The 15733-nt window shown below is 45.5% G+C and overlaps 3 protein-coding genes across 3 annotated transcripts in view; 1 reads left to right on the top strand and 2 right to left on the bottom strand.

The window, feature by feature from the left end:
* T265_06599 (hypothetical protein) overlaps positions 1 to 6237 on the bottom strand; it is a gene marked incomplete at both ends in the record, with an annotated part of 17063 nt that extends 10826 nt beyond the window's left edge. Inside the window, 2 exons of the mRNA XM_009171902.1 lie at positions 5088 to 5220; positions 6221 to 6237. Of these exons, the coding sequence (XP_009170166.1) occupies positions 5088 to 5220; positions 6221 to 6237 (150 nt within the window). The remainder of the gene's footprint in view (positions 1 to 5087; positions 5221 to 6220) is intronic.
* T265_06598 (hypothetical protein) lies at positions 6100 to 7731 on the top strand (the record flags this gene model as incomplete). Its single annotated transcript, XM_009171901.1, has 3 exons — positions 6100 to 6175; positions 6229 to 6775; positions 7437 to 7731. 2 exons carry the CDS (start codon positions 6438 to 6440, stop codon positions 7687 to 7689), a joined length of 591 nt encoding a protein of 196 aa, XP_009170165.1.
* A 1295-nt stretch (positions 7732 to 9026) lies between these two features.
* T265_06597 (hypothetical protein) overlaps positions 9027 to 15733 on the bottom strand; it is a gene marked incomplete at both ends in the record, with an annotated part of 40217 nt that continues 33510 nt past the window's right edge. Inside the window, 5 exons of the mRNA XM_009171900.1 lie at positions 9027 to 9526; positions 13763 to 13902; positions 13990 to 14051; positions 14206 to 14408; positions 15483 to 15542. Of these exons, the coding sequence (XP_009170164.1) occupies positions 9311 to 9526; positions 13763 to 13902; positions 13990 to 14051; positions 14206 to 14408; positions 15483 to 15542 (681 nt within the window). The remainder of the gene's footprint in view (positions 9527 to 13762; positions 13903 to 13989; positions 14052 to 14205; positions 14409 to 15482; positions 15543 to 15733) is intronic.

The following is a 15733-nucleotide window of genomic DNA, read 5'->3' as shown; positions in this document are numbered from 1 at the left end:
TCCAAGTGTGTTCTCACTCAGCGAGTTATTGTTCGGCAACCTGATTGTTATTATCAAGATACCAAGGGCTTTCACCGACCCTATGAATCTTCCCAACTGAACCCAGCGGCACCACATAGTCGAAAGCTGCTTCTAGCTGGCAGGTAAGCAGTCTTGCGCAAGACTGGGAGAATAACGTCATATACTAAAGGTGAGATAGAGCCGAAATTAGTCACTCAAAGCTCCTATTGCCACTCATTTTTTCAATGAGGTTGACCATGCCTGAATTAAACACAGCGGATCTGGTTTACGTCATGTTTGGCCGAAATGAAATTTTCTTCGGCCAAGTGCTTTGGCGTATTTCACGCCCTTTTTAGTGGAGTTCACTCATTTTGTGGCCGGAAGTATCCCGCAGCCGCCTTATCGAGGTTAGACGAAGAGAAGCTACCCATTAGCGGTTAAAAATTCTCAAAAAGTGCCCAAAACACTAAAATGATTGGAAAAAGGTAGGTATTGTACCCGTAAAGTAAGGACCCAGTTGCACGAAACAACAGATATTTATTCATTGTTTCGTAGACCACGGTAAACTGATTTATTAGGAGGTTGGTGTTTAAGTTGGAAGCAGCAATGGATGGACGAGGGCGATTTAGAGTTTGATTGTTAGATCACGCGACACACTGTCCAGTAGGGGCGTAGCGACATGCACAGACCTTGCGGGCAAAGGCAGACACGTGTCTAAACTGCCTGCATGTGACCGAGTCGCCATCACTCTGACTACGCGAGCTGACGCTGGAAGACTAAGTCTTGCTACTGAATCTCCTTACATTGAGTCCTCACGAAAATATTCCTGTTTTTTTCCAATGGCTTCAGACTGTCGGGAGTTGCTACCCATGGAAAATTTGCAAAAAGCCGGTGTTCAGCGTCATGCCGTGGAAGTTGCTGACGGAAGAGCGGTCTATTAGCTATTAGCCGGCCTCAGTGTGCGGCCATTAAGCAAGGGTATCAAGCCGAAGCATGGCAACTCATTGGTCCTAGGATATCTCGCGAAAGACGGTTGGTTCTGGCACATTTTATCCTGTCTGTCTACCAAAGCGGGGTGTTGTACTTGCGTTTTTTCCGGAGTTAGCTGCATGACAAATATAGGGTGAGTGTGTTTTTGTGGCCTATCTCGACAGGCGTGAGTGGCAAACCTATCTGTTGAAGATGGTTTCTACGGCGGGCTAGGAGGATTTATCAACAGACCGTCCAGCCTTAACGTGGTGGTGGTTGCTGGTGACTGGAAGGGGGGGAGTGGTGCCACATGTCAAATATCTTAGATGTTGTGACTGCAAGTTCGCTGCATAACTGTGTTCCAGTGCCCAGTTTTCTAGCCTTGTTTTTAAGTATACGAAAGACATCTGACTGACATTCAAAAGGCGGTCAAGCTTCCATGCCACCCGAAGCAAGCACGAGGTTTGAGATACTTTCAGGTTACCCATAGAAAATTCAGCTCGGTGGGCACCATCACCATTGGCAGTAATTTACCGGCAGTAAATATTATAGGTTAACTGCCGCACAACCATGAGGAAGAGTGCCCTAGAAGAGATTGGAAAAAAAGGAAACGGTAGCAACTTAGCATAAACTGCTTCACGCCCCTAGGGAAGACAATCAAGAGCAAGGCACCTAAATTNAAGAGTGCTTCTACCGCGGGTAATCTCATTTGTTCTGGAATGTGAAAGTTGTTGGTCTGGATTTTTTTGGACAGATGCATTGCTTGTGTTGTATATATAGAACCAGATGGTCGACACTAGAATAAGTGGGTACATGAGCGGTGTGGGCAAAGTGAACAAAGGAATGACCGGTAATTTAGTGTTCTGGCATAAATTCACTGAACTGGCGCTTTATTGTGCACGAAGCTAACGCTGGGTCTGAGCTACGGGTGGGTCCTCAGATGGGGTACGGCAGTCGTGCTACAGTGGTCGCGAAGTCGTATTTTAGTGTCTTAAGGCACGTGTACAATTGTACACGGACGTCTAGGGTGAATCAGTTATGGTTCTTGGATGCATTTGGTGTCGTTAGAGTTTGGCAAGGAATTGCTATGTTTACACTTGGAGTTCCAGCCCAATTCTAGAAGTAGATTAAATGAAAAAGCCGACATGACTATAGGCGTTAGTTTGGTGAACACCGACGACCGTCACGCTAGGATAAGTTGAGAGCTCCAAGTGTGTTCTCACTCAGCGAGTTATTGTTCGGCAACCTGATTGTTATTATCAAGATACCAAGGGCTTTCACCGACCCTATGAATCTTCCCAACTGAACCCAGCGGCACCACATAGTCGAAAGCTGCTTCTAGCTGGCAGGTAAGCAGTCTTGCGCAAAGACTGGGAAATAACGTCATATACTAAAGGTGAGATAGAGCCGAAATTAGTCACTCAAAGCTCCTATTGCCACTCATTTTTTCAATGAGGTTGACCATGCCTGAATTAAACACAGCGGATCTGGTTTACGTCATGTTTGGCCGAAATGAAATTTTCTTCGGCGAAGTGCTTTGGAGTATTTCACACCCTTTTTAGTGGAGTTCACTCATTTTGTGGCCGGAAGTATCCCGCAGCCGCCTTATCGAGGTTAGACGAAGAGCAGCTACCCATTAGCGTTTAAAAATTCTCAAAAAGGGCCCAAAACACTAAAAAATTGGAAAAGGTAGGTATTGTACCCGTAAAGTAAGGACCCAGTTGCACGAAACAACAGATATTTATTCATTGTTTCGTAGACCACGGTAAACTGATTTATTAGGAGGTTGGTGTTTAAGTTGGAAGCAGCAATGGATGGACGAGGGCGATTTAGAGTTTGATTGTTGGATCGCGCGACACACTGTCCAGTAGGGGCGTAGCGACATGCACAGACCTTGCGGGCAAAGGCAGACACGTGTCTAAACTGCCTGCATGTGACCGAGTCGCCATCACTCTGACTACGCGAGCTGACGCTGGAAGACTAAGTCTTGCTACTGAATCTCCTTGCATTGAGTCCTCACGAAAATATTCCTGTTTTTTTCCAATGGCTTCAGACTGTCGGGAGTTGCTACCCATGGAAAATTTGCAAAAAGCCGGTGTTCAGCGTCATGCCGTGGAAGTTGCTGACGGAAGAGCGGTCTATTAGCTATTAGCCGGCCTCAGTGTGCGGCCATTAAGCAAGGGTATCAAGCCGAAGCATGGCAACTCATTGGTCCTAGGATATCTCGCGAAAGACGGTTGGTTCTGGCACATTTTATCCTGTCTGTCTACCAAAGCGGGGTGTTGTACTTGCGTTTTTTCCGGAGTTAGCTGCATGACAGATATAGGGTGAGTGTGTTTTTGTGGCCTATCTCGACAGGCGTGAGTGGCAAACCTATCTGTTGAGGATGGTTTCTACGGCGGGCTAGGAGGATTTATCGACAGACCGTCCAGCCTTAACATTGTGGTGGTTGCTGGTGACTGGAAGGGGAGGAGTGGTGCCACATGTCAAATATCTTAGATGTTGTAACTGCAAGTTCGCTGCATAACTGTGTTCCAGTGCCCAGTTTTCTAGCCTTGTTTTTAAGTATACGAAAGACATCTGACTGACATTCAAAAGGCGGTCAAGCTTCCATGCCACCCGAAGCAAGCACGAGGTTTGAGATACTTTCAGGTTACCCATAGAAAATTCAGCTCGGTGGGCACCATCATCATTGGCAGTAATTTACCGGCAGTAAATATTATAGGTTAACTGCCGCACAACCATGAGGAAGAGTGCCCTAGAAGATATAGGAAAAAAAGGAAACGGTAGCAACTTAGCATAAACTGCTTCACGCCCCTAGGGAAGACAATCAAGAGCAAGGCACCTAAATTATGTAACGCATCTGAGCATCATATCGAAGTGGGTTTGTTCCAGCGATCTTAAAGATTTTTATAACCTAGTGGAGGTTGCTAGAACAGCACCGTACGTATAAATGATCCACACTTTGTTATTCCTGGTTGATCGGTTTGTTTTATTAAACACGCCCGCCCATCAGGGAATGCCCCTGAAGTTCGTGAACATGAAAAGTTCTTTCATTCTCAATTCGGGACGGATGAATATACGGGGAGCTCTCCAACAGCTTCCGTACACAAGACAGTATCTGTCAGGGGTGCCCACTCTCTCCATTCCGATTTGACTTCGTCGTCGACAAGATAATGAGGCAAACGTTGGAAGGTCTTTGAAGCCCTGGTGTTCAAATAGCCGCTGCCGGAAACCTTGTCAATCTGGAATATGCAGATGGCATCATTCCCGTCTTCGAAGGGGCGGAAAAGGTGCAGATGATTTGAATGAATTGACCAAATCCATCCTATCCTTTGGTACGCACTTTTTCCTCTTTCCAACCCATGTCCGTATGTGTATGTCGAACCATCTTTTTCTGAAGAGACTGCTGTTTTGCATGCCCAATCTAGACTGCTAGAATTAGAGGTGGCCAAACCTTGAGCTTGTAGAGGGGTGTGAAAGTGATTACGAAACGTCTGGTTGCTGTTAGTGCTACTAGCCTTCCAGGATGGGTACCGCGAGATCCCTACTGCTCCTGGTTGGAGATGCTGTAGTGGCGTTCTTGTTCTCGGTTTCCATCCAGATTAATTGGATGAGTGTCTGGAGGTATAAGCACCTCAGGATGATTGTAATAAGCTAGCACTAATTCCCTTCCCCGTTCATTTTTCTTCTCTTTACAACAAGGCTTTCAAATAAATCAGCAAAGCACCGGTGTTGAACGCTGATGTCATGCTGTCGATGATGATATCGATCGCATCCTAGTGGTGCTCCTGGGGATAGTTAGACGTCATGATATTTCGAAGTGGCACAAGTCGCCCATAAAAAAGCTGAGGAAAATGGACCGATGGGGCACCAGATGACAGTAGTAAGTCCTCTCCAGAAGTAACCATCTGAGTAGCATTTCGAGAACAACACTGAGCTCGACTAAACGGCTGCCCATAGCATAAACCCTCGACCACACTGAGGCGTTTGGATGCGCCTCACGAACAGCCTTTACTAAGGCTGTGGTATATGTGCTGTCCGGCTGTTTTCTTTTCCTGGATAGGCAATACCATGGGGCGAGATAGCCCAATCGGTTACAGCGCGAATTTACTGACCGGAGGGTCCGTGGTTCGAACCCGGCCTCTGCCTCTCGACTCCTCCTGTCTAGGCTTGGGGAACCTGCCAGTATCCAAGTGCTCGTGCTCCCTTCGGGTGGCATGGCAGCTAGGCACCGGAAGGGTGTTACAGCTGAAAAAAAGAAATACCACGGAGGTTCGTGTCACATGCGTCAGAGTGGATAGTGTTTGTTCGTCGCTGAGCATGTTCCTTCGGGCCTGGGCTCTTGGAACAGTTTTTAAGCGACTTATCCATAGTGCCCCATTCCACTTGTTTGATGTATGATGGCGAAATAAAGTTGGTCTGAAGTAACTTGTATTGAGGATGCTGGTAAGATGCTGGAAGGTTCTAAAATTGTCCCGTAAATAATCAGTCAAATGAGAATTGCCCAACAGAGAACAACTCCTTCGGTTTGCGATTTTAAACCATTTGGAACCCGGTGCGAACCGGTACTGAACCTGTGTAATGAGGCTAAAGATGGAAGGGGACGTCGTACTAGCCTACCCCAAACATTCGGGTTGCATTTTCCTCCGAATACTCACTCAGACAACGTGAGTAGCAGCAGAGAGCAAGAAAGTCACTAAATACTGGAAGTTTTACCTTGCAATGTATTGAGTGATGCATGGGGAAAGTCACACAGACGTCGGACACCGCTAATAGCACACAGACATTTCATAATCTCTTCTATTCCCTTTTGGCTATCAGCCTAAGAGTGTAAGTTGGGCTTATGAGAAGCGAATTCTCCTCTAATACACTGAATAAATTTCTCTCACTACCGGAGCGACTTGCTCATTTAGGGGTCCCTGCTGCGTTCGTCAACCGTCGGTCATCAGCCAGGGGTGCTAAACTATGTGGGGAGCCTTGTTGAATCAGGATATGTTCATACCACAGGTAGGTTTTTGCTGCATTTCATAAGGTCGGACTTCCACAAACTCCAATTTTTATTTTTCAGCCCTCTAGTTAATATGGCACACAAAAGGCCCGAAAGCACTCTGCCTCCAGAATTAGTAAGCGTTTACTCTGACCACTTCTTTTTATCAACTCCTTAGTACTATGATGAAAAAGAGGCGGAAAAGTACACATCCAAGTACGCGCAATCCAGTTTTATCGAGTCGACCCTTCTCTCTCTTACTTGGCTAGTTCCCACATTATTGATGTTCAGACACGCATAACGGAGCGCGCATTGGAATTGTTGGCTTTGCCGGACGATGAATGCTGCATGCTTTTAGATATTGGGTAGAGTCGGCATGTTGTTAATGAACTAGCTTCCTAGCTGCGGTTCTGGACTGAGTGGCGAGACGATAACAGAGAATGGACACGCGTGGGTCGGAATTGACATTAGCACTGCAATGCTATCAGTTGCCCGCGAGCGTGAAGTGGAGGGCGATTTAATCCTCGGCGACATTGGTTGCGGTGTACCGTTTCGCGGCGGATCATTTGATGGCGCAGTCAGTGTCTCTGCAATTCAGTGGTTATGCAATGCGGACCGGACGGAACACAATCCAGTGGCTCGTATACGTTGTTTCTTCACTTCTCTTTATGCTTGCCTTTCAAGGACTGCCAGAGCTGTTTTACAGTTCTATCCGGAGTCTATTTCTCAAGCAGATTTGTTGCAAAATGAAGCGATGCGTGCTGGATTCAGTGGTGGATTAATTATCGATTTTCCAAATAGTACACGTGCGAAGAAGTGAGTCTCAGCATTATTCGTATTGCTCATCCTCAATTTTCAAGGCAAGAACGATCCAAATAGTGACTGTAGGGTGAGACCTTTCCTTCTAGTTAAATACAGCCGATTGACGTAAAAGCTGGTATTGATTCGTACTCAGGTAATTCGATAAACCCTCTTTCATCATCTAAAATCTGTACATTGACCAAATCCTGTTGAAGAACAACCTAAGCAAAGTGGACGGACTCCGAAGTGTACGCTGTTGATGCAGTGAGGCCACTGCTACGCCAGAATTTTCATCTGCTGCGTCATGTTGGTCCGTCGGAAAGGAAAACCCAGTTCAGTTTAACTGTTTCAGAACTAGTGTTTAGCGGTGGCTTGAACTACTAGTGAATTGCTTGGGACATTCCATATTAGCTATGGCCAAAAGCCTAGACAAAAGGCTGTGTTAAGCCCGATTTCGAATGGTTCAGAAAGCTGTACGATTCAGCAGAAATCGGACACGGCAATTTTAAGTTGAGGGTTATTTCAAGGGATATTGGATTAAAATCCGGAGACTGATAGCTGCTCAAGCAAATGTTAAAATGTTTCCCCCATACACACGAAGCAAACTACACAACAGGGATATGTTTTGAGGGCAGCGTGTGATAATAAACTTTTCGGCTTTCCAATTTTTATATAGGTACTTTCTAGTCCTTGATGTAACCAACTATCGACGGCTTCCACAAGCACTCACTGAAGGTGGCTATCAAGATGTACCTACTGGAGTATCTGGGGGGAAGCGAAGTGAGGCGCGCGAATGTCATCGATTCAAGAAACCACCTAAACACAGCGTGGCCTGGATCAAACAGAAGAAAGAACGCGCTCGCAAACAGATGAAGGAAGTGGCGCATGACTCGAAGTACACGGGCCGCAAACGGGCACAGCGACTCTGATGTCATCTTGGAAAAGACCTGATGTAAATAAATACACGTGGCAATTTGCCTCCTTCTTCAGTAATAACTTATGCCCCACGTCGTCACGTTTGGTATGGGTCCAACTGCGAAAGGCACCGTGTTTCCTTTTTGGTAAACGGCGATATCTGAATTCATTAAGGCATACCCCGAGAGCACAAATATTCCTCCTAATATGGTTGACGCCAGCTTCCGGTTGGCGACGGCAGTCTGGTTTCTCGAAATTATGGGCTCCTTTGGAACGGTTTCCTGAGTATATTGAGGTCAAAAATGCAAAAACATTAAATCGTCGCAACATTCGTTTCCATAGAACAGCAACTCAACGTGTGTGCTTATTGTCGTTAAGACAATCGTCGTGTTGCGTGGAGGTTTGTATAACATCCCCACATGTCGCGTTTGCATTTCCTGAGTATGTTGAGGTCAAAAATGCAAAAACATTAAATTGTCGCAACATTCGTTTCCATACAACAGCAACTCAGCGTGTGTGCTTATTGCCGTTAAGACAATCGTCGTGTTGCGTGGAGGTTTGTATAACATCCCCACATGTCGCGTTTGCAATTCAAGCATGAACCCACTGACGTTTTTGTTGAACCACGTCGGCTTCCATTCGCCGCGAGAATCGTCATTTCACCGAGCGGAATACACGTTTTAACAGTTACTAGGACGAGAAAGTAAACCGTTCTCAGATACAACACAACCGTGAGAGGAATCCACTTTGTCTGCGTAGACGTAAACTTTGTTTTTTCTCCGAGTTTAGTCAGATTAGTGTTAACAGCTCAATAGCGTGGTACTTCACTTTAGGACTGGCGGCATTGACAATTATCAGGTCAGTGATTGGTAGTGTAGTCAACCGGTATGCAGGTCTTGGTTATATCGAAGCGATTAAGCCGCACGAAATGCAAGCGAGCTGTACGGTTTCTACTAAATACCTACTGCAAACGGTCTTCAAGGTGAATTACTGCAGAGGGAATCTTTCTGGTTGAGGACCCTAATCGTCCTATCTAATTGTGGGCGCCCTGGCAGTATCCCAGCAACATGACATACACAACCAACAATGAGTACGTAAACGTCGTAAGTCGATCACTACTAAAAGGTTCATCAGCAAAGCTTCAGTAAGGAATCAGGGCACTATCGCGAAGCTGTTCGCTGTGAACCATTGAGTATGTAAACGTCGTAAGTCGATCACCACTAAAAGGTTCATCAGCAAAGTTTCAGTAAGGAATCAGGACACTATTTCACTGGTGGGCACTATCGCGAAGCTGTTCGCTGTGCCCAGTGTCGTGCATTAGAATAACATACTAAGCAGTTGAGAACTTTATGGAGATTCGGAAAGCGAGAGAGGTTTACCAACGTCAGCTCTCATTTAAGTTCGTACCTCTTTCCGTTAGGACATATGGGACACATAAGACATGGGATTTACTCAAACACTGCAGATGAGGGTACAGAGATCTTGAGGCAATATTTACATGAGAAGACACTGACCGTAGTTCGACAAAGAATGTCATAGATCTAGTCACGGATTATCTGATTATTGTATGGTAATATTGATGGCCGTAGTCAGAAACGGTAGTAGGATTGCACACCAGTGGTTGCTGTAGCTGAATCAACGCCTAGCAGCTCTTGTAGCCATTCGCTTGGCAACGCCTGCAGTGGTCGCGCGGTTTCCCGAATCCTGGCCGCCATGGCTGCTAATAGATTCCATGCCAATCGAACCGCCACTATCTCCGGAAGCCACGGGTAAATTTATTGCCGTCAAATCGCCCTGTGGATTTCCGGTCAGATCGTTAATGAGCCTTGTGATCTGGGTGAATTTGTTGATCTGCGAAGAAGTTAAAGGGCAAACCGTTAAAAATCAGCAGGCCGTTTTTTCTTTCTCAAAACTTCGTGCGCTGGCACTCAAAAGCGAAAACGAATTCTAACAAGAATAAAACCCTTGGTAAATACATCTTCATGATAACCATGCTTACAGTCAGTGCGGAAGCAACAAAGAAAATGACGGGAAATATAATTTCGCGAAAAAGAGCTCGGACAGTCAAATCTCCGGAGGAAATCATGCAAATTGGTACAGGCGTAAATTTGTTCAATCTTCGACTGCCTCACAGTATGCTAATCAAACAAAGCGAGTGAACCCACGTTTCCTTACAGCGAAACTAAACACATTCGCTGATACTTTTCAGCTATCACTAAAGCATATGTTGTGAACCGCAACATACTAGTGGGGATACAACCTATTTACCTGTCTAATGTCGTTCCATTATTAGACCGTAGTTAACAGCACGTCTGGAATGCGCCCGTCTGCTTGCTACTCATGAAATACGAGTGCAAGAGAAATGCTGGATTCAAGACTTAAATAATGCTTAGGTTGTTGAACAAGCAGTGGGAAAGAACAACCGAAGCCAGAGGGCTGGGTCGAGAATCGACGTATGCGAGTGGTGCACGTTTTGTTTGCGTTCAGACGAACTGCACAACACTGGGACATTGTTACGCAACAAAGAATACGATCGTGCAGATGAATTGCACAGGCGATTAAGAAACATTACCGAAACACACTACCAGACGGGCGGACTTGCACAACATTGGGACATTGTTACGCAACAAAGAATACGATAGTATTCGATCTAGTTACACTGTTGCGATGATGATTTGCGCTCGGAACTTAGCAACACATATGGTGTCATTTCTACTCGTGATCTGTTAAGGGTAGTGGAAACCTAGTCGTGTAATTATTACGCATGGTTCATTGAATGCTTTATTTCCGAACGTGCTACATTCAGGAGACTTGCATGATAGCAGGAAGCCAGTAGGGCAAAAAATAAGGCACGACTGTGCCTTCACACCGGTCGACCCACATAAGCTGAATAGTACTGAAGCGTTGGTGGTGAAGTAGGAATGTTTGCCGGGCGACTATCCTAGGCATAAACAAAACAAGGAAGCACGTGCTCGCTGCGTCAAGTGACGGTGCACGTCGATTGCTGGGTCAATATCTTGCTGACTTGTACTCAATCACAACGACGAATGCACGTACATATCGATGGAAATCGTTAGATCGGAAAACGATCCCACAGTCCAGTGTTACATCCTCACAAACAAAATCGAAATAAGCGAATTTATTTTCGTAAGGTTTAGAAGAGTTTATCTTTGGTCACAGAGAAGACATCTTTTCAGAGGACATTATTACACCAGGGATCCTATGGTCAAATTTTACCCCAAGAAAATTTCACAGAATGATTGTGTCCGGAAATTGCCCAGGTACACCATAGACTCAGTATCATAGACATCGAGCACTCCGGTATACCGTGATCGAGGAACAACAAGCGCAGACTTAGTGCTCAGGTTGTAGACGATCTTCACTCCTTAGCGGATTCTCAACTCTAACGAAATGCTGCGGTTGTTAACCGGGCAGTAATTGCTGCTAGCCGAGCTCTGTAATTGGCTTGCGTCGGTCTCGTCATCACGAGAGGAGGAATCGTCACTCCTGCTACCAACATTTAGACGTACGTTTGCATCACTCTCGGAACAATTTTGGCGAACTTATTCCGGTGAGTCCATGCCAAAAGTGGAAGCACCAGACCCGAGTTTCGCTCTTATTAGAGCTCATCAGCAATGCACTTCCTTGGCCTTATGGGGATTTGGACTCCGGACATTTGACATGCGAGGTGAGCGTGCTGCCACTACTCCACTTGTGCACCTCTGAACAGCCGGACTTGTTCACGCTTGATTGAATTCATTGGTTTGTCCGGCGGGTCGAACGATGACCCACTAGCTATCCTGGTTGTCTATCGATTAACACACATAGCGCCTGAAATCTGTTGGCCAGTTTTTTTGTCAGCTGCAGTTGGTTTCGGGATTCGTAGAATTCACGTGAGTCCCTGTAAACGTTCTAAACCAGGTGCTTCCAGCATGCTTTGATTGAAAAGCGGTCTCGCGCCTGTCTCGTATGCCAGATGTCTGCAGTGCAACCTTCGGCGCTACCGACGAGCTGTGATAAGCGCGAAACTGGAGTTCAGTGCATCCTCCGTTTGTATGGACGGACCAGAGTAATTCCGCAAGGACAAGAGGAGGAGTATAAAAAGAGAACAATATGAACGCGGATTCTGCAGGTTCCATAACCACTTTCAACTAATTTAGGCATACTGCCATCCTGATACACTTTTCTCCAAGTTGGAACATGCAGTCAGCTGATCTGAAAAGAGGACATCACAAAAACTGTCAGCTTCCATGATGCAACGGTAAATTTCGCCACCCGCTCGTCGTGCTATCTTTAGGCCCAGAGATGGAGTGGCAAATGATAGTCAGGGTTAAACAAGTTCGACAAAACCACAGTAACTAAGTTGGGCGGAGACTGAGCATCATAGAAGAATTCTGACCGAGCAGTTTGACATTTCGGCTGCCGTAGAAGATAGCAATACGGAAGAATTAAGAAAACCTCTAGCGTTAGCAGTCTATTTTGTGTGCATACCAAACAGACGTTTTTTTTGAAATGCAGCACTCTGTCCATCTAACGATACTCCGTGGCTGCTCACACCAACAAAAACAGGTTATTCCGCCAAATACGACAATTTTCTTGTTTTCGAGTTCGGTTTTGTGCCAAATAAGTGTGACGAGTGCACAACACGTTTTCGGTCATTGATAAATGTTGCATTAAACGTAAGTGCCACAAATAGTCGATAAAACCGCGATATTTTAAACCAAACTAAGGATCATAGTAAGACGCGAAGTTTTTTCAATTCCCGATGCGCGGCAAGTACGGATCTGACAATGTCAAGCCAGGCTGATGAATTCACTAACGGATCTGTCTGATTCAAACAGACCATACTGCTAGGCACCGGTGAAGGAAGATAAAACTAAAAGCATCCAGGGTGTGGAGTCATCTGAACAGTATGAAACAGTGTGATTTAGAATGAATAACGCTGAAACGTAGATGGGAGGTTTGCTAGTGAGAGGACTTTATCCCCGAGTGAATGCACACTGCTCTAAAAAGTAATTCGGAAGATCTCTGGTCGAGAAAACTCTCGAAATTAGTGCATTCGATTGTGCTAATTCAAATCCAGTGCGGAATGTTTAGCTCTTGAGATGTGTGCTGACGCCGGTTTCCAAGATCGAAGCATGCCTACGTTCGTGCAGCGAAATTATTACTGAGTGCGTGTCCTATAAAATACCATATAATTCAATAAACTTCGTGGCTGTACGGCAGTGAAGCATCATTATCACTGTCGACACTGATGTTGCTATCTCTGATGAGGATGATCATGACCATAACTGTAGGGTACGGTATTCGTTGCTCATTGACAGTTGTATTACGTGTGTGAGTATGTAATCATCAGCATAAAGGCGGTCGTACGTGAAGGCACGCTGTGATACAAACAAATCATCGTAGAACTGGATGACATTCCGGTCTGTTGAATTTCAAGGTGCCCGCTTACTGATGCATGAAAGCGTCGCGTTCGGACAGGGAAACTCATTAAGGATGTAGAGATCAACAGATGATATAAAGGAGTTGAGTAACTCTGGAGTATGGTATGCAGATTCCCGGAATGTTTATCTTCGTTAGATCATATGCATTGAAAGCATAATATCCGTATTAGTTCGTAAAGTGCGAACCGACAATGAGCACGACAGATACAAGGAGCATGTTGACGAGGTCGTACGTGTAAATAGGCTCGAGCAGTTCGGAAAAACGAAACGAAGAGAACCTGAGGCTCAGATAAAAAAAAGTCTTTCAGCTGTAGCACACTTTCGGTGCCTAACTGCCATGCCACCAGAAGGAAGCACGAGGGCTGGGATACTGCCAGGTCGCCCACGCCTAGATAGGGGAAGTCGAGTGGTAGAGGTCGGATTCGAACCACGGACCTTCTGGTCAGTAAATTCGCGCTCTAACCACTTGGGCCATCTCGCCCCAGACTCAGATAACTAAAGACCGAACGTCATGACCAGACAGGCAAACAACTTCATCGAATCTCTTCCTGTTTGGGTTGACGAGCAGATTACCTGACTGGGTGACAAGCGCAGTCAGAGTCCAGTGTGTTTTCGGCGACTATTTGAGATGCTCACTTACTTGTGTTAATTGTGCTTGTATTTGTTCCTTGGCCAAATCCAACTGATTTCGGTAGTCATCGATGGTTGCATCCATTGCACGATTTTCCTCCCGTGCAGCATTTAGTTTTGTTTGTAGGTTGTCGTTCTTTTGTGTCAAGTCTGAAAATTCAAGCGAACGAGCAGGTCACCTAAGTGATTGTGCCCAGATGAACATGCAGAACGATCACGGATAGACAAAGAACGTACCTTGACACTCCGATGTCTTGTCTGTCAGTTGTTTTCGGAGTTCGACTAACTCTGAAGATAGTCTGGAAATAACAAAAAACTATAAGCAGCCAGAAACTGGAAGGGCGCAGACATTTTGGTTCGAAGGAAGTGACGGAGCTTCTCCGCATCCACGCAACAGCCAGTTTACATCCACCCTCAAATACAGATACTGAGTGAATCTACTTCGAAACTTACCGTTCCAACTGAGAGTTCAGTAGTGCCAGCGACAGTTTGTCTTTTTCGATGCGGCCGACGGAATCCAATTGTAATACGCGCAGTTGTTCTGATTCTGCCTCGGCAATGATTGCCCTTTCTCGGTAGTACTCACACAAGCGGTTGGCTTGGTTCAATGCTTCGGCATTCGCAGACGCGCTGGCCTCCAGCGCATCCTCACGAGACTATAGAAGAGTTGTTCAAAAGAGTGGAGGAAGAAGGAGGTAATCACTTGCTAGATGAGCATATCTTCGAGCGTTTGGGTTAGTAAAAAATGCCACGACTCATCGCATCGCTGCTCACTTGTGCCTATCATCTGCTAGAACACGGGAAGATTAATCACCTCAGTTCGTCGGCACGGAAGGAATTCAGCTTCGTTCGCGATCAACAGGCCCAGGAACAGTGTCAATTTCTGCAAGTCGCGACTCTCACCATGAAAAACAAGGGTTCAGAGTCCAACTCGGAAGCGTTAAAATGCAAATCTGTGAATGAATTTCGCGGTGTCAGTAAATTTCGTTGACCCGAACATCAGACAAAACTGGTTACAACAAAAATGATCACTATTAAAAAACGTGCTATCACTGAAGCGCACTTGGAGTGGTGGGGAAGCTCGTTAATGGAAAAAATAATAGAGAACAGTTGATCTTTCAACCACATGTATGGAGAAACCTCATTAAATTCTTAAATGCTATTAAATCGACGTAACCAACGGTTCGAAGAGTGGTGAAATGTCTTGGTGACGATATGTCTGGCTATTCCATCGATCAGCACGACGATGTCGGAGCGGTGGCTGTGATATTTTGATGGGCGAGTAAGGTTAAAAGGCTTGCTGCCAAGAATAGCGCAACTGCAACATAATCTACATGCTCAGAAGGTAACAGGTTGTGGATGAAACCTTCATCTTTTTCGTGTGAAGTTGCCTTGGGTTATTCACAGTAATTAATGGCAGATCTTCAGTACTAATTCCGAAATCCCAGGGCAACTCACACTTGGGCAAACCAATTCCAGCTATCTACACAGTATCGAAGAATTTCCGCCTTGGCGAAAAGAATATATTATCTACCTAGTCTTCAAACGGTAATGCGTTGTTCAAGTTACTTTCGGGCTGTCGTAGGAATAGAAGTGATTCTGGTGTCTGTAATTTTGTAACTACTGAGGTCACTTTTCGTGAAAACAAGATTGGTACATAATGGGTGACTACCCACGTAAACGAGGATTGTGAAGATGAACAATCAAAAGGATAGCTAAGAACTCCTTACTTGCAATAGATGAAGCTTGTACTGGAATATCGATAGCACATCGGACGCGAAAGAAGGGACCTATAGGTGAAAAATACGGGAAAACGACCGTAAGTAGGCGGCAGATTAGATTTTAAAAAATCAAAGCAAAGCACTCGGTTGCGACTTCCAGTGTGAATACAGTGACTATCATCATCATCATTGTCAGCTGTAAGAACCGCGTACTCGTCGTACACTGGTTGTAGCTGCCGCAGTTTCGTTCACCGATGATT

The sequence above is a fragment of the Opisthorchis viverrini genome (genome assembly GCF_000715545.1).
Source record: "Opisthorchis viverrini unplaced genomic scaffold opera_v5_138, whole genome shotgun sequence".
In the NCBI taxonomy this organism is placed as follows: domain Eukaryota; kingdom Metazoa; phylum Platyhelminthes; class Trematoda; order Opisthorchiida; family Opisthorchiidae; genus Opisthorchis; species Opisthorchis viverrini.
Note: the sequence above shows the minus strand (reverse complement) of the source record. Positions and strands in the feature narration are given on the sequence as shown.